Source organism: Nyctereutes procyonoides, unplaced genomic scaffold (assembly GCF_905146905.1).
Source record: "Nyctereutes procyonoides isolate TBG_1078 unplaced genomic scaffold, NYPRO_anot_genome, whole genome shotgun sequence".
Taxonomy (NCBI): Eukaryota; Metazoa; Chordata; class Mammalia; order Carnivora; family Canidae; genus Nyctereutes; species Nyctereutes procyonoides.
This window is the reverse complement of record NW_026575133.1, coordinates 30,857,910-30,884,542: the sequence shown is the minus strand read 5'-3', so window position 1 is coordinate 30,884,542 and position 26,633 is coordinate 30,857,910. Positions and strand designations below refer to the sequence as shown.

At 45.9% G+C, this 26,633-nt stretch overlaps 1 protein-coding gene across 1 annotated transcript in view; it reads right to left on the bottom strand.

Annotated features, from left to right (window-relative positions):
* Positions 1-26,633, bottom strand: part of MGMT (O-6-methylguanine-DNA methyltransferase) — a 277,794-nt gene that overhangs the window by 37,127 nt on the left and 214,034 nt on the right. The window contains 1 exon segment of the mRNA XM_055345848.1: positions 10,026-10,186. Coding sequence (XP_055201823.1) covers positions 10,026-10,186 — 161 coding nt within the window.

The following is a 26,633-nucleotide window of genomic DNA, read 5'->3' as shown; positions in this document are numbered from 1 at the left end:
GTGAAAAACATCAAAAGGTGTTAATGGTTTCAATATTTATCTGCTGCAGGGAAGCACTCTAAAAAGAAGACAGAAAAAAAAAATTCTGCTAATGGCTGTGTCTTTGCCATTAAAATGAAAAGCTTAATGCATCTTATAATCAGAGGACAATTTGCAAATCATTAAGAGAAATGTAAAATTCCATTAAAATACAAATCAAGAGACTCTCCCTGGACTAATAATCTTTTTGATATTATTTTGCATTTCACTATTTCTGTTCCAATACCCAGGCCCCACAAATGATCAGTTCCTGAACATGCTATTTACCACAGCCTACTTCTTTAACGAGACCGAGAGAAGGATAATCTGCTATTCAGAGCAGGTACTAATGAAGAATTCCATATATTCTGAAATTTAATTAAAACCCCAAAGATTTCAAATTAGATGCAATTTGAAATGCCTGGGGCAGAAATACATGCACTTGCGTGGTGAGGGTACCACACTGAAAGTTGATACCGTAATTGGTCTTGATGTATTTTTGTGTTGCCGGGCTGAAGCACAGAACTCATAACCATATAAAAATTCTCTGTAGATTACCTGCTCATTGAAAATGCCATCACTCAGGTAGTTCTCCACTAAATTACCATGCCACTAAAATGCACAAAGTGATTCGCGGAGTAGAGTGGCACAGCTGGCCGACGCTGCCAATGAGTTATGCATGCGTCAACGCGGCCTTTTTTCTTAGTAAAATATGCTCAGTTGAATATTAAAACATAATTGGCATTCAACCTAAGCAGCTTAAACCATTCCGTTATCTTCCTTTAAACTGATTTGGCTCCTCCACAGTTATTTTCAAGGATGCGATTCACAAACTAATGATGCCATCATACTCAGCTACATTTGCGCTGTTTTACATTGGTCATAAATAGGCGCCGTTCCTACGGCCTGCTAGGGATGGCCTTTAATATCAGCTGCTCTTGAACATCAAAGGCTCAATTCTTGAGGAAAAAAAGGGGGGGGGATATGCCATTTATGTTGGTCCTTGCATATTTGATTCTAAAAAGAGGAAGAGATGCGAATTTTCTATGAAGAGTATGTCTTGGCCGAGCAACGAGCCCTGCGTCTCCTGAGCGCAGTCTCTGGGCCTTCCCCAGACCCTCCACGGGAAGGCCACTGCAGGCCGGTGGAGGAAGGAACGGCACACTTAGAAAACGCAGACAACGCGCATACACACAACACACACACACACACACACATCCAGGGATGCGTCCTTCACACAGTGTTTTGTGCGACCGTCAACAGCAGTACTCAAGAAATGAAAAAGTAGTTGCCATAGTAACGGAGATCCTGTAGCTATTCATGCTGGGGGGTGGGCATAGGCAGGACTCACCAGAGACACTACTTTCCAAAATACGATCAGTGATTACCTTAATATTTGGGGGGCAGGAAAAATCTGATTTTTCGTGACTGATCATTCATAACCGAGTGGTGGATTTTAGGGTAAAGACTTCCCTACTTCACTCCTCGGTTCTTCAGAAGCTACGACGAGAGGCCCCAGTGCACTGGGTCCCAGGGGTCTGCTCGGTCCTGGGGACGGCCACCACACAAGTCACAGAGCCGCACCGACCGCCTCCAGAAGAGATGGGGTTTTTCCACTCAGACACGTAAACACAACCCCTAAAGGAGAACACACGTACCCACGAATCTTGTGTTCTGAGTCCACTTGAATGTAAGGGATGCAGGTAAAAACCGTATGTGATGAGGGAATTTAAGCAGTAATTTTTACACTTTTGTCTGCTGCAGATAATTTTACAGCCGTCCTGCCGTGAATTTTCTAACACGGATGTGTTTAACGTATTAACTTACAGTCCGGTTCTATGTACGTTTTTTTTATTAAAATGTAATTCTCTCTATAAACCCAGGTGGTAGAGATAATTCTATTTATTATTTCTAGGATGATATAAAAATGCATTTAAAAATGCATTAACACTGCCTGTAAAATGTGAATATACATTTTATGACAACAAAAATATTTAAACATTCTCTTTGGGAGCAACACATGTTAATCGAGTGCCTACAGTGGGAATAAAAATTTTGAAAGCACGTTTAGGTGACAAGTCTATTTTTTCACTTCAAAATACAGACCTCATAGAAAATTCCTATTTTTTTTCAAAGCCCGTTTCAAATGAAAAACTGAAAAAACTGACGTGATTTACTTTTCTTGGTAGGTAGAGATCGGACATTGTGTTCCTCTGAGGTGAAGCCTACCCACATCCACCCATCGCGCGGACACTACAGGCGATCTTCCCAAATGTGCGAACACAATTAGGGGACTTCTGTGTAAGAGAAGCTTCCACGGGCTTGCTGTCTAATTACTATGCTAGATGTAACACTGATATTTTCATGAGACTATTTCCCCATAAAAGCAGCATTGGTGACAATTTCAATGATAAACATTACTTGCTTGTAATATTACGAGACCCTGTCCTGTCCTACACGAGGTCTGAAAGTAGCTGATGTTCAAAGCAACTTTTAAGCTAGGTTACCTTACATTGTGTGACACCTGTGGCCTGGAGTCAAGGCCTTCCTCAAGTTTTTTTTTTTTTTTTTTTTTTGCCTTTGTTATGGAAACCTCAGGGAACAGAGGATCTGACCACCTCCCCAGGTTTGGGATGGAACTTTCACTGAATGAGGCTTCCCAGGAGCCCGTGGTGATCACCGATTTATCAGAGGGCTCCGGGTACATGAACACCAGGCCTGCTCTTGAGGCCCAGCCGACTGTGGGCCCCGGGCAGCCACAGCAGCATCTCAGGAGCTGGTACCAATTGACAGACTAACTTCTCCTCCATGGGAGGGGGCGCCTACAACTATCTCTAGGATAAGTGTCAGGTGACCTTGTGCGTTCCAAGCATATATCACCTCTTCCCAGGAGGGATCTATGTCAGGTGTGAGAGAATCAGCGTGGTATGCAGAACCTGAAGCAGTCTCCCCGCCTCTACTAGCTGATTCTGTTGTTCAGAGGTCTCCCCAAGAGTCCAGAGCTTCACCCATCCAACTATTTTTCTTTCCTTTTTTTCTTTGTTCCATCCAACTATTTAAAAGAAAAACCACACTTGGGGCCAGAAGTATCTGGACACGTCCTGATGGTTCTAGCTGGCTTTGCCAACAGCACTCTACTGTGGGATATCCTGGCAAAGTGGGCACCTGGCAACACTCTTCAGACAGTCAGGAGGGAGCGCTCATCCTGCTGCGACTCTGTAACCTGACAGTACAGGCACCGAAGTGCTGTCAATCTTGCTCTCACACCTTCCAAATCAAAAAGATGAACGACATACGGGCTCTCCCACCTTCTCACTTGGCTAGAGCTCAAGATGAGGAAGATGTATGGATATACAACTTAAAACGCTTAAAAGCTGTTCATTACAACAGCAAAGAGGCTTCTTACATACGCAATTGTAGGTCTCAAACAAAAATCATTAAGTTGGGAAGGTCAAACTCAGCATAGAGTGAAGTACATTGTAGAAGCTCTCGTAAGAGTGGGATCCGTTTCAATGAACCCCTTTAGAGCAATAATTCTCAAAATAGGGCATATATACATATAACATGTACATGCTTATATGTGATACGCATATACACACATATGTACACAGATAAATATACATATAAAAAAATATATATTTGTCTATCTTAAGATTTCTTGATATGTCTTGGGGAGGGGTGAGGAGTATAGAAATACAGATGAACAGACCGTCCAGAGTGTCTGCACACACGCGTTCCCAGATGGAGGCGTGGGGAGTCAAGAGCAACCTGACAAAGCTGTTTGTTTAAATGAATCATAGCTGAAGCTAAAAGGTCCTCATCCAAGATGTGGTCGCACAGTACAAAGAATAAACAAATATTAAGGAAAACTGCTAGGCAGGAAACTGCATAATAAAATAGGAAATAATGAACTAAGACATAATCTGAACCCCAGGCTCTTTGGCCCGTGAAGTTCACCCGTACGCCAAAATGCAGCTGATCAGTCAAGTTGGAGCTAAGTGTGAAGAACACGGATTGTTTCTAAGCCGGCTTGGCCGGTCCCCCACCCCCAGACGGAGCCAGAACCCAGAGGGGAGGCGGCCGCGGTGTCAACAGGGCCACCACCGCTCAGGGGCTCCGCAGAGCACCCCGCACAGGCTGGGGACCCCCGGCCCTCAGAAATCCTCACTGTGGGACGCAGAATTCTGGTCACCGAGCTCTGTTCTTCGGCTGAAGAGCTAGAAGTGATGCACATGGTCTAAGACAGACGGGGGCCGGGCGGCCCGGGGGTGACGCGCCCACGAAGGGGGGGGGGGCTTCTGTCCACCAGGACAGGGACAGGCCTCAGCGCCGGTTCCCACGAGCATGAGGTCTCAGGGCCACACAGAAGCGGCTGTCCGGGGGGGCAGCGCTCCCGCCAACAAGGCCTCCTGGAGCCTTGGGGACAGATCATGGGGAAGGGCCCTTCCGGCCCAGACGTCGGGAAGCAAGTAAATGTCCCCGATGAGGAAGACGGCTCGCTCACCACCTCGCTCACGTCCGGGGCTCACTGTCCGTCCCGTGCAGCGCATGTTTGAGGCTCGTGCCTGCCTCTGCCCTGTCCCCTGGTGGCTCTAAAGCCCAGGCACACACACGGCTGGTGTCCGTGTCGCAGTGGGACGCCCCCGCTGTCAGACCCCCAGCCCGGGACACCCGGCGCCCTCCCCGGCCTGCAGATCCGCACCTTCCCCGCACCCTGGGCCAGCTTGCCGCATCTGCTGCCCCCGAAAAGGCGCTCGGCAGCTAGAGGGTTGAAAGCACATTTTCACCGGCTCTTTCTTTGCCACTTAATTAAGTGCACTGTTGTTAGCTTGTTCTTTCTAATCAATAAATGGGCATCGAAAGGTTTACAGACTAGGTAATATCATTGCAAGGCCAACAATTTTTATAAGGCCTCATTTAAAATACGGGAGAACCATGAGAGCCACCGACCAGAAGCTGTAAATGCCATCCCCTACTCCAGCTATTATCCTCTCCTTAAATTAGATTTTTTTTTTTTAAGGACAGGGAAAAATAACAGTACAAACTTGGTGAATGCACAAAGCTGCCTCCTGCTGTGGATATGCAGGGGAGGCTAGGAAAAACCCTCCGTCTCTGCTGCAGCACGCACTGCAGATGGGCTCAGGCTCTATGCAGGACTTACAGGAGCCAACGTGAAGAACAGCAAAACTGGCCATGGGACACTACGGGAAGAGGGCTGGGGCCTTCTTTCCTGGGAGACAGCCTTCCCGGGGTGGCAGGGCGCGCTGTCATTTCCTGGACGTGAGCAGCACCCGGGAGGCCAAAAGGGCTGTGCTGGGGGCTCGGGAACAGAGGGCTTGAGGTTGGCATGATTAGCTCTTGCTTGGCTCTCTGAGATGGATTTTTAATGTTAAAGAGCTGTCTCTGGTGAGGACCCGAGGTAATGATGCTACTCACCTCCTCGTGGTCCAACCGCCTTCCAGGACTCACAAGGCCTCCACTGGAAGGCGCCCGGCACAGTGGGGCTGTCTTCCAGGACACAGTGGGCAAATTAATTAATTCACCCTGGAAAGGCCTTTCCTGTAACTCTCTGGCAGGGCTTTCAGCAGAGCCCCGTCAGAAAGAGGGTGTTCAACTGAGATACACAAATACGAGAATCCTTTCTGAGGCTTCCTGAGAGAAGTTACAAAAAAAAAAAAAAAAAAAAAAAAAAAAAAAAAAAACCTACTCGCCAGCAGGTTTAACAAATGCAGATTTTACTACTGTCATGCAACTGGATTTCATAGCTACAAGCTAATAGCTGTGACGAAGGAATTATTAAAGTGTTAAATATTTCATTTAAAAGGGAACATTGCAGTCACTTTGAAAAGAAAACTCAGAACTCATCTGTTGGAAACCATCATCTGTGAGACGACACTGGAAGGAGCAGCTGGGGTCCACCACCGTCCACACCCCAGGGCTCACACCGCCCTGTGCGGCGCGAGGCTTGGTCTGTGGGGCTGCCTCCTGTGGGGTCTGGGGGGACACCTGGGGAGGGAGCCCCCACCCCAGCCTGTCAGGGCACCCGCCTGCTCTTGGTACCTCGACACGCGGGACAGCTGAGGAGGGGAAGAAAGCCTGCACACACATCCTGAATCTGAAGGCTGGTCTCAGTTTCCCCTGGGTCTGCTTTTCCTGAACTCTGTGAAGTACTGCTTCTGGCAAGGTGCTACTTGTATTTTTTTTTTTTTTTTTTGCTACTTGTATTTTTTTTACCTGCTTTAGCACAGACTACGAAGGGTACATGAAGATGCATATTGTGCAATGGCGCTACAATAGCTTTATTTTATTTTTAAAGGATTTTATTTTTTGTATTCATGAGACACACAGAGAGAGAAGCAGAGGCACAGCCAGAGAGAGAAGCAGGCTCCATGCAGGGAGCCCGACGTGGGACTCCATCCCAGGACCTCAGGATCATGAAGGCAGGCGCTAAACCGCTGAGCCACCCAGGCATCCCCTACAATATCTTTAATAAGTAAATATAAAGCCAGAAAATATTAACAGGAAAGAACTTTAAATAGTATTTCATTATAAAAGGAACATTAAGGTTTATCTCAAGACCAATGGCTTCATTCAATAACTATTTCTTGGAGAAAAAACTGAATTCTTACTCTAATTCTAAACTAACGTTGACCTTTGCGAGAACTTGAGAGGGGAGCACCTGACTCCCTAAACTGCTTCATTACGCCTCAAGACTGCTGGCTCTCCATCACAGTGGCAACAATAAATGGCCCTGTTGCTACTTCAATAAAGCAGATTAGCAAAAAGCAACCCCAAAACTCAAAAAAAAAAAAACAAAAAACAAAAAACAAAACAAAACAAAAAAAACCCCACACACATTTTTTTTTTGTTTTAGGAGATGCCCTCCACTAAAAACACAAGCTCATAAGAAAATTAAAATACAGCTTATCCAACACGCACTTTTCTCGTCATTTCCTGAGCAGCACGTGAACCTCACTCCCAGTAGCCGCAGCCCCTGTCCCACGGAGAACCCCCCCCGCCCTGCAGTGGCTCCAAGAGGCGGCCAGACACACCTCCAGACTTCTGGTCAGGAAAGACAGCTTCTCGGCTCCTTGGCACAAAACCGCAGACAATTAACTTGTTAACAATCCAACTTGGGAAGATGTCCAAGATAAGAAGTTGAACTATGTGAAATTTCCAGTATTTGTTAAGTTTTAACCCACAAAAACTGCAATCTCGTATGGCTTACCTCTGCGCACGGGGGTGACCAGCCTTAACAAATGAACCAGTGGTGAAGAGCATGCTCATCTCATGAAAGATCCTGAAACGGCGAAGCAGCCTTGCCTACGGACAAGAGAGGCCCTTGGAATGCAGGGGGGCCTGGCCCCCAGGGGCTCCCCCGTGGTACAGGCCATGCCTGAGGACGGGCAGGTTAAGGGCTGGAGCTCCAGGGTGAGCTCGGTCAGGATTATGGTTTTACAACAAGACGAAACAGGCCGACCTGGTCTAAACTGCAGAGGCAGGACCATGCTGAAAACGTGCTACGCAAACGCACGTTAAACGTGTCCAAAAATTAAGATGCACAGAAAATACGATTCGTTTTGAAAAAACAAAACCACGTATTCCACATTAAAAAGTACCATGCCTCCTAATCTGCAAGAGTTTCTTTCTTTATGTTAGCGCCCAGTTTCTAGAGGTTTCCGAGGTTGCCAAAAGATTTTTCCTCGCGTGGTGAGGGACCTGCCCTCACCGTGATTTCACTGGTGCTACAAGATACAAAGTAGAAACAGAGCGAGGCCAACCACCACTGGATAGAAACGGGTGTCACCACATCTGGGGGTTAGTGCCAATTAACTCCGTGTTAGCAATTGTATTATAACCAGCCACCACCTCCCTTCTTAAACCGTAAAATCCCCACACCTGGTCCTGGCCTGGGAGTAAGTGATTGAGCTAAATTAGAAAAACCTGGCTTGCACATGCTCAGGCGTGGGAAACCCTGGCCCGCAGCAACCACTAACCGCCAGGAGGCGGGGCCGGCCCGGGGGACCCTGCCCCCAGGAGGGTGCTGGAGGCTGTCTCCCCCAAACCGTGCTAGGAGGACCTGGCCCCAGTTGGAAGTGCCTGCCAGCACCGTGGGGGCTTGTCCGCCAGGGAAGGCCTTCCAGGTTGGGCTGCATGGCCTTCGTCCTCACCCCAGCAGTGGCTTCCGGCTCATTCTGGTCACCCACACTGACCGTGGGGGTCGAACGAGGAGATGGCCTGGTGCAGGCCTGGTGCCAGGGAGGCGGGGTGAGGGTGGCCAGTCCCAACCCTCTTCAAACACTGAGGACCTCAGGATTTTATAAGCTCACTTCCCACCTCCCCCTTCCCTGCTTGGGTTTTCTAATTTTTCTGTCTTGAAAATTTCAAAGCCTTAAATCTCTGCTTCAAGATTCAACGGACTCAAAGAGGGGAAAGCCAGCCGGGCAATTCCTGCTCCCAGTGGCACAGCAGTGCTCTCCACGTGGCGACAGCGGACGGAGGAGTTCAGGGCACCAGGATTTCCCAGCCCCTACTTCAGAAATGAAGCCACAAAAAAAAAAAAAAAAAAAAAAAAATGAAGCCACATTTGAGTCCTGTGGCCACGCCAGGTCCCCTGCAGCCTCAGGGCAGCCAGTTGGCTCCACTACTATGGAGTGGCTGCGCCCCCCTCACCCCTCCCCGGACACCGGGCCCACCCAGCACGTGTGCACATCGATGTGCCAAGGCCCACCGGAGCTCCCACACCCCTCCTGGAGACCGTCTGAACGATGCAGGGGGCTAATAGGGGGCCCTGCTCATTACACTTGTAGCGTTTCAGTTCATTATGTGCGAAAATGCTCAAGGTATTATCTGTTCACTTGTTTGACCTTGTTAATCAACTCAGGTGTGAGCTCAGCTTTCTAGGAGCTTCTCTAGTCACTGCCCCTGAAAATTCTACTCTACTTTTAAGTTCCTTTTTGCTAAAACTCATGGCAGCTATTAGAACGCCATTAAACATATTTAGGATGCTCGGTTTTGAAACTCAAGATTGCTTTAAGTTTTACTTTAAAGATATACTTATTTTAGGGGGAGTGGCAGAGGGAGAGAGAATCTCAAGCAGATGCCCTGCTGAGCACAGAGCCCAACGTGGGGCTCGATCTCACCACCCCAAGGTCACGACCTGAGCCAAAACCAAGAGTCTGATGCTCAACGGACTGAGCCACCCAGGATCCCCTAAATTTGCCTTACCTAAAAATCTCAGGGTAGTTTTTATTCCCTTGAGTATACGTGTGCACACATCTACATATTTATGTATACACACACGCATCTATATTAAAATAAGTAAAAAAAAAAATCACTACTATGCCAAAGAAACCTCTGCTGTGTGTCTAGAGTAATTTTAGTTGACATAATTAAGGCACAAACAACTTAAAAGGAAGCGTCTGGGAAAATGTTTTTCGGCGACCACAGACCATGTGCCTTTAGCCGGCTACATTAGGCAATGAGTTCTCAATTCGTGCTTTAAGAACACGGTATCCAACTACGGCAAGCTTGAGAAATGAGACCGAAAACTTATCCGCGACAACACAACGCCGCTACCCACTCTGATGTAAATGTCACCAGCCGAGTTTATGGAAGTGGCTAATTGTCCATGTACAAGCCTCATTTTCTGTGCTGTTGGCAAGCAGATAGTTTAAGTTAACAATAAGCTTATTGAAAAATTCCCTGCTATTCAGATGTGTTCCCATTTAAACCTTTCAGCCAACAAGAGTCAAGAGTCGATCTGCATGCATCATTTTTACTGCCTTTGCCAAGAATTATGTGACCATGAGCCAAAACTAACACAAGCATTTGGAATGGGTGGAGATCGTGAACTCTTGTCCTTATAGTGTGGCCACATGCTGTCTCTGTTTAGATGATGTAAAAATACCAAGTCAGTGTAGTCGATAAAATGGGCTGCGATGTAAGTGATAGTTCATCAGTCAAGCTCCCTGAGCAAAACCCTAAGAGGCGGCGGAGTTACTGACCTCGCTGGAAAATGGGATGGTGAATCGCGGGCAAGGGGAGGCCCGGGAGGACCGAGGGCTCACGGAAATAGGCATCCAGCCAGGCCACGCACTGCACCAGCGGCTCCGTCATTTCCTCTGGACAGCCGAGCAGCTCGGGAAGAGCGGGGGCCTCCGCGGGTCTGCAAAAGTGATAACAGGCGCATAATAAACCTCCGGCCCTGCATCCACATGTGTGAAAAGCAAACAGAAAAGTGTAAGTCCATAGCAGTCTCCCCGGGATGTGTGCCCGCTGCGCGGCGCAGCAGTGGGCAGGTGCCTGTGGGAGGGCGTGGGGTGCCTTCCAGCCACGTTTCCACCTTTAGCTTTAAGAAACACAACTCATCTTTGACAGCGAGAGGTGATTCCAGGAAGGAACAGCCTAGTACACAGGCTCCTGTATTTGGCAGGACAGGCAGAGCCAGGATGACAAGCACAGAAGTGGCTCCAGTGGGCATGTGGCTGCCCCTTCCTAAGACTCACAGGCGCACGTGGGTCTCTGTCGCGCCTCTGTAAAATCGCCATGTGTTATCAAAAGTACTTAACAGAAATATTACCAAAGTAATTCACCTGCATTTTCATCAACCCCCTCCCAACCCCACTGAATTTCAACACAACAGCACATTCAGGATTTTCCACCGCTCTGAGCTGCGTTCTGGGGGATTTCCTTGGGGTCTGCTTCCAGCCTACAGAGTCTCACGCGGCAGTGTCTAATCCGTGTGCCCGTCGTCCTGCGAGGCTCACGTCAGTCACTGTGCTCTGGCTTCTGTTTTTTTTTTTTTTTTTTCCAGTTCCCTTGTTCAATCACTATGGTCACTTTCTTCCTTTTATCTCCTTAAACTTAAACCAACATACCTGAGACTCCGTTCAGTTTGCTCCTTGCCCTCGGGGTCTAATTCCTCTGTCCAAGGGACCCAGTAGCCGCCTCTCACAGAGCTGACTTACTTTTGGCAGGTGCTGGGTCTCTGGGGAGATCCCCACGGAGAGGCTTTACTCTTGCTGCTTCGGAGCCCTACGCTTTCACGATGGATCCAGTTTTCGTTTCACTTTCCCAGGACCCCACACCCACCAAAGCACCGGCACCACATCTGATTTCTTCAGCTGACTTTCCTTCCTTACCCTCCAAGGCCCTGGACAGGCAGCAGGCTTCCTAGCGGCTCCAGGCCTGGAGGGCACAGCCTGTCTAGTATCCTCTGCTACTGAAGCTTCGGGGGCAGGGGAGGTGCAGGCTCACCCTGTGTGCTGAGGATGCGTGCGAGGGTGTCAGTCCACAGCCTGCCTTTTTCACCTTGTATGCAGCAGCCTTACGAGGGTCACTACTCACTGGGCCATGTGGCCCAATGCAGGGACAACAGTGAGACTCAAGTCCCCAAGAGCGCAGCCTGACGCCGCCTGTGTGAGAAGGCCACCGGCACGCACAGGCCGCTGCACATCTGGAAGCAGGTATGCTTCACGCTAGAGCTGCAGAGAACCCCAGAGAACCCCTGACGACCTCTAAGCAGGTCCTGCACACGATCCTATGCCGGAGTCCTAGTCTCTCATGCCTGGCATTCCGTGGAAATGAGAGTCTCCACTGATGGCCTTGGATCTTTGCAGAAATAAGCTTCCTTGTTTGGGATGCACAGAAACACCCTTTATGCTGTTTTCCACAGAACAGACAGTGGATCAGGGAAGGCTGTCTAAGCACTTGCACGTGGACAGTGGTAATGAGGGACCAGACAGAAGGAAGAAAGAACTGAGCCCACGGACGCAAACAGGCAGAGAGGGACGACAGACACACACCCCGAGGCGCTGGCCACAGTCCAGCCATCCTGCCGACCCCCGATGGACAGAGCAGGCCCCAGAGCCACCACCTTCCCGAGATCTCCGTGGGCGGGAACTCCTGTGGACGGGCCCGTGGCCGGCCTGGACCCCAGAGCAATAGAGGGGCACCTCGGAGCCAGCGGAGCAGCTCAAGGGCCTCGCAAAGACGCTCCTGGGCGTAGACACAGCACCTCCTCCCTGCCCTGGTCTCTCTCCATCAGGACATCTGGTCGGGGAAGGGGTCAAACTTCCCATGCCCGGCTCAAACATCCTTCATATTTTTTTCCTAAGATTTTATTTATTCATGAGAGACACAGAGAGAGGCAGAGAGAGAGAGAGGCAGAGACATGGGCAGAGGGAGAAGCAGGCTCCCTGCGGGGAGCTGGATGCAGGACTCGATCCCAGGACCCGGGATGACGTCCTGGGCCAAAGGCAGATGCTCAACTGCTGAGCCACCCAGGTGCCCCTCAAACATTATTCAACTCGAGCAAGTCCAGTCCCTCTGTCCCCACACTGTTCCTCCCGCACAAATAAACACGCGCTGACAATACTGGAAACAAGGGTGGGGAGCAGCGTCAGGTGCCCGGCCGTCCCCCCGGGGGTGGAGGGAGAGCAGGGGTGCGCTGCAGAGAGCCTGGGGCCACTGCCAGGAAGCAAGGCCAACGCCCCCTGGGGGGAGAGCGTGGCCGCGAAGGCCTGGGCCACCAGCAGGCAGCAATCTGTGTGACGCCTGCCCAAACGGGAGGTAGACCCAGGTGAGGTGCACACATCCCCGCTCTCAGCCCATGGGGGCCTTCCCTCCTGAGGAGGCAGGAGAGGGGCAGGGACCGCCTGGATGCCCATGTTGTCCCCCAGGGACTGTCCAAGGCCAGCCTATCATGGCCACAGATGGTATCAGAGCTTGTGGGGTGCTCTGAGCCATCACCCACGTGGCCGATGGGGTCCCTGGGCCAGGGGCACACACCACGGGAGACCGGGCAACCCAAACCAAGGAGCAAGGGCTTCAGGACCCACCGGCCACCTGCTTCCGTCGGAGGCTCCTGAGTGCCACGAGGGCGTCTGGGCACCGGAGGCCCTACCCAGGCTGGTGGCCGTGTCTTCCACGTGGCTGAGGGACTCGAATGGGAGCTGTGTCCCTACTAGCATTTCCAACTCTTAAAAGGATATTTGAAGAATTTTTATAGTAGTAAAATTCATCTTAAATTGATTTTTTATGCTTGTGCTAAAGATCTCAACCTCTGATTTACTCTGTAGGTCTCCTTTTTAACTCTTTCTCTATTGGCATTAGGTAACTATTCATGGGTGAAATGTAATTAAACAGCTTTGCTTCTGAAGCAAGGATTTATGATACTACATTTAAAATGAATGGCATTAAACACACACATAAAACCAGATTTTTAAAGCCATGACACAAATTTCCATTTCTACAATAAAACGAAATTTATTCTCTGCCCTGCCTCCCCGCAGCCCTGCCTCGTGCACGGCCCTGCGGCGAGCGGCGGTGGGACGGCAGCGAGCCTCGCCGGCGGCCACGCTGATTACGGAGGAGTCTCTCCGGGCTTCCCTCCCCACCAGCCCCGAAGCCCCACTGATTACGGGCTCCGTGGCCCACGCTCGCGGAGGCCCACGCCCCAGCCTCCCTGGGAGCCTGCCTCCCGCCACCACGGCACCGCGCACCTGTCCGTGGGCAGGCATCAGGCAGGGCCCAGAGCCGACGGCCGGCCAGCCGGCAAGTCCACTGTCCTGCAATCCGTGGGGACAGCGCAGAAACGGGACACGTCGGCGTCGCTGAGACCTGCTCTCAGGATGCCACTCATCAGCAACAAGAGCCACCCTGAGGCCGACACTGAGACACTGGACGCACCCCGGCCCAGCCTTACTTCAACCTGGCACGAGAGGGCTGGCTAGGGCAGACCAATGACTTTGGCTTGATTGGGCTTTTTTTTTTTTTTTAACAGATGACAATAGAGAGCACTGGGCACACCGTACGAGAGCAAACAGGCAATCATATGTGGTTTAAGGGTTTCTTCAAGAAATATGCAATTGTTGGCAATCCCCGGACAACACCCTCCAGGGGAAGTCCCCGGAACGCCAGTGAGAAAGAGAGCCCCGAGTGAGGTTGTCCTGGAGTCGTGACCTGTTTGGGGACGTAGCCCTGACCTCTTCTCTTCCAGGACTTGGAGAAAGAATGTTCCACTGTGGAAGTATTTTGGATTTCACATGTGCCCCTCAGCCCAAATCAGGACATGTGGGGAGAGGCTCTAGAACTGTTTTTTTTTTTTTTTTTTTTTTTTTTACTTTTTGAGGTTTTTTAAATTTTTATTTTTTTTAAATTGGAGTTCAATTTGCCAACATAGAGCATAGCACCCAGTGCTCACATCCCACCAAGTGCCCCCCCTCAGTGCCCATCACCCAGTCACCCCACTCCCCGCCCACCTCCCTTTCCACTACCCCTAGTTCGTTTCCCAGTTAGGTGTCTCTCATGTTTTGTCACCCTCACTGATATTTTCACTCATTTTCTCTCCTTTCCCTTTATTCCCTTTAATTAATTCTTATATTCCCCAAATGAATGAGACCATATAATGTAGAGCAAACTTCTAAAACACCTGTTAATGAGGCCACGATGCCCTACCTACGTACATGGAGGGAGAACCCATAACCCCACAGCACTGCATACATGAGCCTAGATGGTGTTCACGAGAAAGCTGTGCTTCCTACCTGCCACGTAGCTGGCACGTCAAGACATGGATTTCAATTAGAGAGCGAGGGGAACAAAGGAGCATCACATGGCAGGCAGCAGGCAGACAAGGTGAGTGGACCAAGTTTAAATGGAACGGCCCCGCCAGATGAGCTTCTGAGTTACCCCCCACCACATGGGAGGCCCACGGCCCTTCCCATCCGGTGTGGCACCCTCGGCCAGGTCGCACACACCGGGCTCAGGCTATGGCAGCTGCAGAAGTGGGAGCCCGCTGGGGAGTGCTGGGAGCTGCCTGCAGTGGGCCAGGAGGGCCAGCCCCGCAGAGAGCAGTGCCCAAGGTGCACCGGTGCATCAAGGGCCGGCACCATGGAAGGAAACCTGGATGAGCATCCCTGACCCCACGTCCTCCAGCGTCTTCCCATGCTGCAAATTTGCTCAACGTTTTATGACTCAATCAGCTTGGCAGGAGATATGGGTATTCAGGTATGGGGGTGCCTCAAGACTTCACTGGTAGTAAAGAATCACTAAATCTTCATTTCTCAGTGGATTCTACTTCCCGAAGACATTAAAATGTCATGTACTTGGCTTAAGTCCCACTTGATGTAAGAAAACAGGCCAGAAGTTCTAAGCTACTCACATCTGATTAGCAGCATTAGCTACACCCAGGGGGCGGACGGCCAGGCATTCAAAAATCTTTTTCCGACCCCGGTCCCTTTCCAATATCTCTGTCCTCAAAGGATAAAATTCGGTCTTACGGGGGTTGGGAACATTAATTGGTGATTCTGGAGGCTCACCCAAGAAAAGAGCCCCAACCCGAGACAAGCGTTCCTTGGGAGTTCATCCGGAATCTGGCAGGAGACCAAGGCTGTGTCCTTTAGCAGGGTGGGGAGACTGGCCTGTGTGAAAACACACAGATACTGGGGTACAGCCTATAGTGGGAAGAAGAGTCCAGAACCTTGGCCACATCAGCATTTTAGACACTCTTACGAAGAGAAACATTTCCCAAGCTGAGCTAGATGAGCAAATCTCCCCTTCTCTGGCTCCAGGACACAGCGTGGACTCCAGGGTAGAGCGCCAGACCTCACAGCCTCAGGAAGGTGCATGTTTCCAGCAAAACTTTAAAATCGCAATAGAGGTGATTTTAAAACATGTGGATACTGCTGTTAAATATCACTGGCAAATGCACAATTATGTCTAATTTAACAGACCTCTAGCAGAGTCTCTTGTATTTGTGTCTGATGGATTTGTCCTGCATTTAATTATACTTTCTTGCTAAAGCTCAGTTGCTTTTTTTCCAGTGTTAGGATGGAAGACAAGAAATAAATTATGCTACCTACGATCAAAACAGATTTTTTTTTTTAACGGGAAGGCCGAATCAAGATTTTTAAGCTCTGTAGTCCAATTGAATTTTATGGCTTGATCCTCTTCAAGCAATTATCGAGGATCCATTATGTATACGGCTTAGTGACGAGAGCATGCAGTGTTTGTAGCACAACCGAGAAGAGAAGGAATGTGAAGGTAAAGACCCAGAGGCGGTGCCAGCAACTTTCCACTCTGCCTTTCGACAATCCCATGTTCCCCTGACGTGGGCTTTGCACGCTGTCCAATGGGCGGACACTGTGGGCGATGGCTCTGTGACACAGCCCGGTGGCCAGCATCTGTCGGGCGATACCACCACTCAGGTGTGATGGAGTCTGTGCAGTTATCTGAACTTCTAAACTAGGAAAAAGAGAGGGAGGAAAAATCAAAGTGCTGATGCTGGTACTAAGAAACATCGGCCTCCAACAGTAGAGCTGAGTCAGAGATGAGGAAGAAAGGGGAGCCTCACCGCGGCTCCCGTGACTGTGTATGGGTGCCGTTCCAACAGCGTGTGGGCTTCTCACACCGCCCTGGGAGCATGACATAGCTGAGAAAGGAGGGAGGACGCAACGTGAAGTATCAGCATCACGCTGAAGTTTGCACAACCAGCGGTGGACACGATTCGTACACTTGCGCATCTAAAGGTGTTAAGAGCTGCCACTACTCATAACACTGAGTTAACAGACTGACTTTCACGTGTTCGGTTTTAGAGTCTGTTTCCACAGGTCATTCACTGTAAAACGAAGCTACTGTACGATGGGGGGAAAGCAGTAGCTAAGGGAGCCACCACTCTCAGTCTGGACAGAAATCGTGGGGACGGCTTCATGGGGAAGGTGATGTTTTCAACCATCCCGGCGGGAGGGCTAGCTGGAGTTCTGACAGGTGCTCTGCAAACCCTTGGTGAGCTTTTATAGTGTGGTTCATAACAAAGATGGACATAAATCCTGCTCCTTGCCTCGATGCCTTCCACCCCCACAATCACACCCCCTCCAAAATGAATTCTACATTTATGATCCTATCAGAGGCCACCGATGGTTCATGTCCCAAGGTCAACAATAGGAGGAGGAAGAGGCAGTAAAATTTAACTGGGCCCCAATTTACTCACTTTCTGGGTGGTCATAGGTATGTTGCTTAAATTGGATATCAGTTTTTAATGGGCATCCTAAGCCCTCAAAATTTGGGGCTCAAATTAACGTCAGAACCTAATCAGGACCACAGAGGAATTTACAGTAGTATTTTAAAACACCCTCCAAACCCAGAAAATTTTATGTAAATTTTCAACTCCTCAATACAAGGGACATGTCATGAGAACTATATATTTTTTCTTTTTGAAAATGATTCTTAAACACATAAGCAATAAAACATTTTAAAAACATGATTTAAAGAGTATCCTTGGCAGACTAGATTGCCTTAAAAAAAAGCCTATTTGCTTTCTCCCCTAAATGTTCAAATTGTTAAAAGGAAAATTGTATTTTATCAACACTTTAACATATCATTAAAATCTCTACTATTTGACAGATGAAGATAAAAACACCCCAAAACTATAGATGAATTATCAGGTCCCTAATGATTCCAAAACAATTACAGGATGCAGAGCAATCTAGTTAAATTTTATTCAAAAGCTTACTACACTTGTGTTTTCTTTTATTTTTCTATCAAGAAACCCATGAGGCTTAAGCACAATTCATTATGTATGAGACCCCACTTGCGGTGCTTGACTGTTGATTAATAGCAAAGTTTGCTGTATGTACATTTGCAACATTACATGCATACAATATGCTAACTTATTCTTTCACTGAAACTAATTATTTACAAAAATGACTACTTGAGACTACAATTTATTAAATGCATGCATCCAGTCTCAATTTGGCCCCAAAAGACAGCCTGGAATGAAGATCTTTTACTTGATGTGACAACTTCTAGAAACGCTGTTATTAATATTGTAAATGTGGCAAATAAAGAGTTCAAATAGCCTTATGTCTGTGTTGCATTTGCTTTTCACCACTGAAGCAGGGAGCAGAGCAGCTTTCTAACATTTCATACACCAGAGGTAGATTCCTCTTTGCCAGCTTAATTTAGCTTCTTATAAGTAAGATGCTTATACATCGGCAATGAAATGGTTTAACAAAGAAATAGCTAACATGAACGAGGTATAAAAAGGGCCTAATAAAATTGTTACTTAAGTAGATTACAAGTCTGTCAATAAGAATAAATTTAATTCATTTGTTGAAAAACATCTGTAAAAATATAATTTTTAAAGAGTCATTTCAACCAGTCTCATCAAATTACTGGTACTCCCATATGGGTACTTCCCCCAAAGGATCTTTGGGGTTAGATAGCTGCGTATTATTCAATAGTTCTCTTCACACCTGGAAAAGGGACAAACATGAACTGGTCTGTGAACAAGAATCGTAAAAGCCTCATTGTCACATCCAGACTTCAAAATGGGGCATCTGGTCAACTGCAAGCATCTTTTCAGGCTGACTCTATAACACATGTAGCCCAGGGAAGCAGCCACCTGCTCTGAACATCCTCTACAGCCTGGTGTCTTCTCTGCTGGGCCAACCTGCATGCTCTCCACAGCTGCCCATTCCAAGGCCCTCAAAGACTCTGTGTGGCCTTCCTCTGCTCTGCTTCCTAAGCCACTGTAGGCTTAGGAGAAATAGACAGGAATCAGACTCCTTCCTTCACATGCCGAGATAAGGAAAATCAGTGTCTGTGCCCAAACGACAGAATGATAGTGCAAGAAGGTCATTACACGCTTCTAATTGTTCTGTGCCATTAAATTTTTGCAAGGACACCTAAGGAAAAAGACATACATTTCCCACAAGGGCTTGCTCTGGGATATAAGATTTTGGGGAAATAGAGGAACTGAAACATCAATTTGAGGGCCTTTGCTCCCTACAATAAACAGGTGTTAGGAGTATAAAAGAAAGTAGCAGGAGAATGGGAAAATCTCAGGGCTATAGTCAAGATGGGTAAAGAGGATTAGCTTTTGAACATGTAATTTCATATCCCAACCCTCTCAATAACACAGTCAAGGTCAGCCAGGGGGGCAAGGCAACTGACTACCGAAGTCCCCATCGAGAGAACGGTTTCAATGTCAGACCTTCATTACACAATATGGCATTTTGGAAAGGAGGAGTCCACTGAAGAAAAGTGAGGATCAACTATAGGGAAAAAGGTCAAGGTAAACACTTGCATAAAATTTCAGTTGCTATTTACTGTCTAACATGTGCCAGGTATTTAATTAAAAAAACTGTTCTGCATTTATTCCTCCCAATAACCCGAGGGAGATATTATCTCTATGTTCCAGAAGATGAAACCGAGTCCAGAAGTTATGTGATAATAACTAATGCATAAGGGATGCAACCAGGATTTGAACTAGAGTCCGTCTGATTCCAAAGACCTTATTCTCTGGACCATGAACCTGCAGTATTCTTGATCATTGCTGAAATGAAAACAGTTACTCCTTATAATTAAAAGACCCTATGTTTACATGCTCTATTCTTTTTTTTTAATTTTTTAAAATTTATTTATTCATGAGAGACATAAAGAGAGAGAGAGAGGGAGAAGCCGGCTCCCTGCAGGGAGCCTGATGCAGTACTTGATCCCAGGACCCCGAGATCACGCCCTGAGCTGAAGGCAGATGCTCAACCACTGAGCCACCCAGGCATCCCTACATGCTCTATTCTTGATAGTGTATTTCCTATATAATATTTGGGTCTATTCTCTTATGTTTATGTAACTTCTATAAAGTTTCTCCTAAACCATAAGACTACAGCCAAGACCTACCACCTTATCAATTCAAAGACAATGGGAATCTGAGGGTCGAATCTAGTTTTTATATTCTAGACACTTCCAAGAAGACCGACTAGGTGCCTATACTATAGAGATTCAGGTTTGTAGGGAGCAGCCCACTGGGCATTTCTGGTCTATACCCTTAAAGAAAGGCCATGTTTATATTTAAATGCCTCGATGACCAATCCACACAACATTTTTACAGGTAAGAGGCCTAGGCCTTAGATTGTTCCAGGCCCATCATCTTCCTCACACTCAGCCCTCTGGAAGCAGAACCCAGGGTGATAAAAGCCAGAGTATTGTTCTACGTGGCTTGGTAAACAGCAGGCCAGGCTTTTCGCTAGGGCAGATGTCAGCCTGGGCTGCATGAAGTCAGCTGGATGGGCTTGCCACGAAGGCTACTCCAGGTATGTGAATGAAGAACCATGCATTATCATGGAGCTGATCTCAACCTGCCTCACAGCCCTGGGGTCCTATCTGGCACATTATTGGTGCTCAATGCCTGCCTGCTGAGCGAATGAGTAAACAAGATGCAACGGTGTTAGCACAGCCACCATAGCATGTGCACTGAAAAACACCTGCATTTCAGATTTCATTTTTCCAATGAATAATTTGCTGAAAACCATTCCCTAGGGGGAAGAAAAACCCACAAAGATTTTCTAAACAGTGAAAGCTACATTTCTCTGCCTTTTCAGATTTTGTAGCAGTCTGCCGAATAACAAAGTTTGTTAAAGCCCAGGGACTGGACATCACTTCCAATTTTGCTTGCTTTGATAGGACTCTACAGTCAAAATCTGGAAGTGTTTCAGATTTGAAGACACAAAACTAAGTGGGTCTCCTTCATGGCAGCTCCATTCCCTGCTCCAGATATAAGGCAATCAAATGCATCATGAGATGAAACACAAGAAAGATGCATACTTAGCTCTATCTTCATTCTCTGACTATAGATAAAGGTTGAATTTCAAAGACTACACATACATTCTATGTAGGCCACTTATGCTGCCCCTCATTTCTCCATTAGGTTTTTCAGTCTTCCAAGAGGTGGCCATTGGATCATTGTGGAAAGAGGCAAGAGGTCCCTAAGTGGGGAGAACTCCCTACTCCCACCCCCAGACACGTAGAGGGCTCTGGTGGGCCCTCTGCAATCACTGCCATGGGATCAATTCTGGGGGAAAACAGACATGAGAAGGAAGCCCACTCCTAGGAAGCAGGCACACACATGCCCCTCCCACAGTGACTGGGAATTCTGAAATGTGCAGTGAGCAATGGGACAGAGCATTGCAGATGCAAAGCACGCGTCAGGGATGGCGGGATGTGCCTGACCTTGGGAAGCCATGGCCCCTTTTCCTGGTTCTCAGACCTTTGGTACTAACAGGAGTTAAACATATCTACCCCTAACATGGTTGACAAAATTGATCTCCAGACAGCTTCATGACTACTTTGTTGTGATGCAATTCAGAAACAAAAACATTTTGCATCTTAGCAAGGGAACGTGTCTTAATTTAGATGTTAAAAGAATAACTGAATGTTCTGAAGACAATACTACTCTTTTCTCTCCAAAAGGCATGTGTTGTATAGGAGGGATGACCTCCACAGGGTTTAGTCCCATTAACTTGTGTACTGGGCTCATTAATAAATAATCCTGCCACTAAATTACCTGTCTTGTAAATTGGTTTGTACACTTCTAAATAAATAATGGATCCTTCCCTATTATCAAACACAGTGGAGTTTTTAAAGAAAAGCATAGCTGATGATATAAGAGAACACTGCAGTTTCATCTGGGAACAACTTTCTGTAGCTCACTTTCTCAGAAAGCCTTTGCTCCCATTTATTGTTGCAGCTGGAACACGTTAGCTGGTGAGCATGGCTGAAAACCCCGTATTTAATATCAGACAAGTATATTGACTATACATTAGTGGCCAAAAAAATCTTAAGCAACTATTAAATGGACAGTTAATGTAATTGTATTTTAAAACACTGAGGTCATATTTAATTTTGAATTGAAACTCTTAAAATGCGCTTTCTGGCAAGGATATAGGGTAATAAAACAATGTTAACTACAGAAAAAAAAAAACCTAAAACTCACATTATTAAAATAAATCTTTTTTCCAGAGTACTAATATTTGCAAGAAGTGGATTACAAGAAGCAGAAAACATTTGTACTTCTTCAACAAGTATTGTCACTGGCACTGGAAATCAAGATTTTCAATTTGAAGGATGATTCACTCTGAAAAGCAAACACAGATGCCATTCCTCCCTTCACCCCCTTCCTTCTGTGAGCTGGCTGTTCCCCCAGCATCTTCTGCCTTCCTTCCAGGGTGCTCAAACTTAGCAACACCCTGAGGTCTTCCAATCAGAAGCCCACCAGTAAAGGACCCAATTATGCTCAAGAGCAGGAAGTATAAGTGAACGGGGTTGGGGGAATCTAAAAGGATGAACGGAGGCAGGGTGAAGAAGAAAAAGAGAGAGGTAGAAAACATTTTAGCTGCAAAGCCAGCCAATTAAAATTCCCTTTGGAAGCACCAATTTCTACTCAAAGAAGGTTGGAAAGTCCAATTTTATATGCCTTTTTCCTCCTCTTAAAAAATCAATACAGCCCTCTGGGAGGCTGTCACACTTGCAGGCAGGCGGGTCTGTGGACCGTAAGCTCCACGCCTGGACCCGGTTCACAGCCCTCCCCAGGGAAGAGAGAAGGGGGTGTCACAGGGTTTTCCAGCAAAAACAAAGCAGCATTTATTTACAGGTGTTCTGACAGTTTAGACAAGGGAAGAGGCCCTGCATGCAAACCCTGGAGCCAGGAGGCAGCATTTCAGAGCACTAAGCCTTGATTTGACCCCTAAACGCCTCCACCCTGAGAGCTTGAGAAGAGAAGGGGACAAAGAAACAGTAGACCCCACTGAAAATGTATCTGATCGGAGCTTGAATGGAGAGCATGTTCTTTCTGCTGCTCCAGGCAGGGTCACCCAATCCCCAAGGTCAGACTACGGGCTTCTGGGCTGCATCATTCTGCCAACCACAAATACAATGTAATTATTAATGTTCTGGAGTCTCTCTCCTCTTCTCTGATCCCAAATCTCTAGTTCCCTCTGCCTAGAACTAGGCCTTATTTCTCTGTACAGATGTCACTTCTCTGCATCCGCCAACAGCATGCCTACAGAGGTCTGGAGGCCTCTCAAGTTTGCTCCATTCTGAATTTAAGTCCTTGGCTTACACTGGAGTCTGAGGTCTGAGAATTTTGGGATCCTTTTCTTTTCAAAAGATTCTCACTCAAGAAAATTCTAGTTTGAAAAGCAGTAACTTAAAAAAGTAAAGTCTTATATAAAAACATCTCAACTGTGATTATTACATTAAGTATTTTACCTTTATGAATAGTGAGATGTTTCAACATTTTAACTGCAATGCAAACATAAATTTTAAAATCTCACAGAACTCCTAGATTCTTGGAAATGCAAACTCCCTCTGAGGAACACAGGTTAAGACTGTTCATTAGATGACGGTCAACTTAAGATAGACTGCTATATACTTGGGATGTTATATATGAACCTTGTTGTAATGGCAAACCCAAAACATAGAAGATAAACAAAAATAAAGCCAAACAACACAGAAACTCACCAATCACAAAGAAAGCGCTCACAAGAGGAAAGAAACAGAGAAGCACCACAAAACCACCAGAAAACAATGAATAAAATGACACTAAGTACATGCCATCAGTAATTACTTTAAATGTAAATGGCCTAAATGCTCCAATTAAAAGACATATGGTGGGAGGGTATAGATAAAAAATAAGACCAATTTATAAGCTACCTCAGACCTAAGGATACATATAGACCCAAACTGAAGGGATGAAAAGCTTTTACCATGCAAACAGAAGTGAAAAGAACCCAGGGTACCATTAGTGATACCAGACAAAAGAGACTTTAAAACAAAGAGTGTACCGAGACAAAGGAGGGCATTATATAACGATAATGGGATAAAAAAAAAGCAGTTATAATAATTTTAAATATCTATGCATCCAACACTGGAGCACCTAAATACATAAAGCAAATAATAAACTGACAGGGGAAGAAATTGACGGCAATACAATAATAATAGAGGACTTTAACACCCCATTTACATCAATGGCTAGATCAAACAAAATCAATAAAGAAGCAGTGTCTTTAAATAACACACTAGACCAGATGCACATAACAGACATATATGGAATGTTCCAATTAAAAACAACATTCTTTTTAAGTGCACATGGAATATTCTCCAGAAGAGATCACGTTAGGCCACAAAACAAGCCTCAATAAATTCAAGAAGACTGAAATCATACCATGTATCTTTTCTAACCACAATGGTATGAAACTAGAAATCAATCACAAGAAAAAACTGGAAAAACCACAAACATGTGGAGGCTAAACAACATGCTACTGAACAACCAATGGGTCAGTAATGAAATCAAAGGAGAATACAACCCCACAGAAACAAATGGAAATGAAAACGTAGTTGCCCAAAATCTTTGGGACATAGCATAAACAGGCCTAAGAGGGAAATATATAGTGATTCGGGCCTACCTCAAGAAAAAGCTCAAACAACCTAACAACTGAAGGAACTAAAAAAAAAAAAAAAAAAAAAAAAAAAGAACAAAGCTCAAGGTAAGTAGAAGGGAAACAAAGATCAGAGCAGAAAGAAATGATAAAGACACTAAAAAATGGGCAAAAAATGAAACCAAGAAATAGTTCTATGAAAAGATAAAATTGATAAGTTCTTAGACCCATCAAAAAAGAGAAAGGACTCAAATTAATAAAATCAGACATGAAGGAACTGAGATGATAGAGATACAAGGGTTATAATAGATTATGAAAAGTTAAATGCCAGCAAACTGTACAACCTAGAAAAAATGCATACATCCCTGGAAACGTATAATCTTCCAAAACTAAATCAGTAAGAAATAAAAAATCTGAATAGACCAACTATTACTAATGAAATTGAATGGTTATTCTTGAAAATAAAAGTCCAGAACCAGATGGATTCACAGGTGAACTTTACTCAACACTTAAAAGAATCAATACCTACTCTCCTCAAACTATTCCAAAACATACAACAGGAAGGAAAGCTTCCACGTATGTTTATGAGGCCGATCTTTTCCTGATACTCAAACCAGAAAAACATGCCACAAAAAAGAGAACTACAAATAAATATCCCTGATAGATGAAAAATTCACCAAAATATTAATAAGCCCCATTTAACAATATACTAAACAGCTGATTCACCATGACCAAGTGGGATTTATTCCAGGGATGCTATGATGGCTCAATATTTGCAAATCAATTAACAAGATATACCACATCTACAAAATCAAGGCTAAAAATCCTAACTTTCAACAAAGTCAGTTTAGAGGGAACATGCCTCAACATAATAAAAGCCATTTATGAAAAACCCATAGCTAAGATCATATTCAAAGGTGAAAAATTGTGAGCTTTTCCTTTAAGATCAGGAACTAGACAAGGAGGCCCATTCTTACCACTTTAATGCAATATCGTAGTAGAAGTCCTGGCCACAGCAATCAGACAAGAAAAAAAGAAATGAGGCATCTGTTTTGGTAAGAAGTTGTACTGCCAACTATTTGCAGTTGACAGGATACTATACGTAGAAAACCCTAAGACTCCACCAAAAAACTACTAGAACAAATACAGTCAAGTTGCAGAATACAAAATTAACAGAAACTGGCAGTGTTTCTATACACTAATGACAAAGTAGCAGAAAGAGAAATTAAGAAAGCAATTCTATTTACAATGGCACCAAAAATAATGAAATACCCAGGAATAAACTTAACGGAAGTGAAAGACCTGTACTCTGAAAACTATAAAATGATGATGAAAGAAACTGAAGATGACACAAACAAATGGAAATATATTCTATGCTCATGGATTGGAAGAATGCTGTTAAAATGTCCATACTGTCTAAAGCAATCTACAAATTTAATGCAATCCCTATTCAAAATGTCAACAGCATTTTTTACAGAACTAGAATCCTGAAATTTGTGTGGAACCACAAAATGCCCCAAGTAGCCAAAGCAATCTTGAGAAAAAAGAACAAGGCTGGAGGTATCACAACCTCAAATTATAAGATATTCTATAAAGCTGTAGCAATCAAAACAACATGGTACAGGCATAAAAACTGACAGCTCAATGGAACAGAATAGAAACCCCAGAAACAAAATCACACTTATATAGACAATTCACCTTTAACAACAGAGGTCAAGAACATGCAATGGGAAAAAGTCTCTTTAAAAAATGGTGTTGGGAAAAATGGAGAGCAACATGCAAAAGGATGAAACTGGACCCCTTCCTGGCACCACACAGAAGAATAAACTCAAAATGCACTGAAGACCTAAAAGTGAGATCTGAACCATTACAATCCCAGAGGAGAGCACAGTAATTTTTCTGACATCGGCCATGTAGCAACATTTTCCTAGATGTGTCTACCAAGTCAAGGGAAATAAAAGCAAAAATAAAATCAAAATAAAAAGTTTCACACAGTGAGGGAAATCATCAACAAAAAGGTGACCTACTGAATGGGAGATGTTTGCAAATGACATCTCCAATAAGGGCCTAATATCCAAAATACATAAAGGATTAATACAAGTCAAGGCTAAAATAATCTGATTAAAAATAGGCAGAGGACCTGAATGGACATTTTCCCAAAGAAGACATACAGATGGCCAACTGGCACATGAGAAGATACTCAGCATCACTCATCATCAGGGAGATGCATATCAACACCACAATGAGATAACACCTTACAACTGTTAGAATGGTTAGAATCAAAAACAACAAAAAACAAGTGTTGGCGAGGCTGCGGGGGGAGGGGGCAGGGCGGGGGAGGGGGCAGGGCGGGGGAGGAACCCTTGTGCATCGTTGGTGGGAATGTAAGTTGGTGCAGCC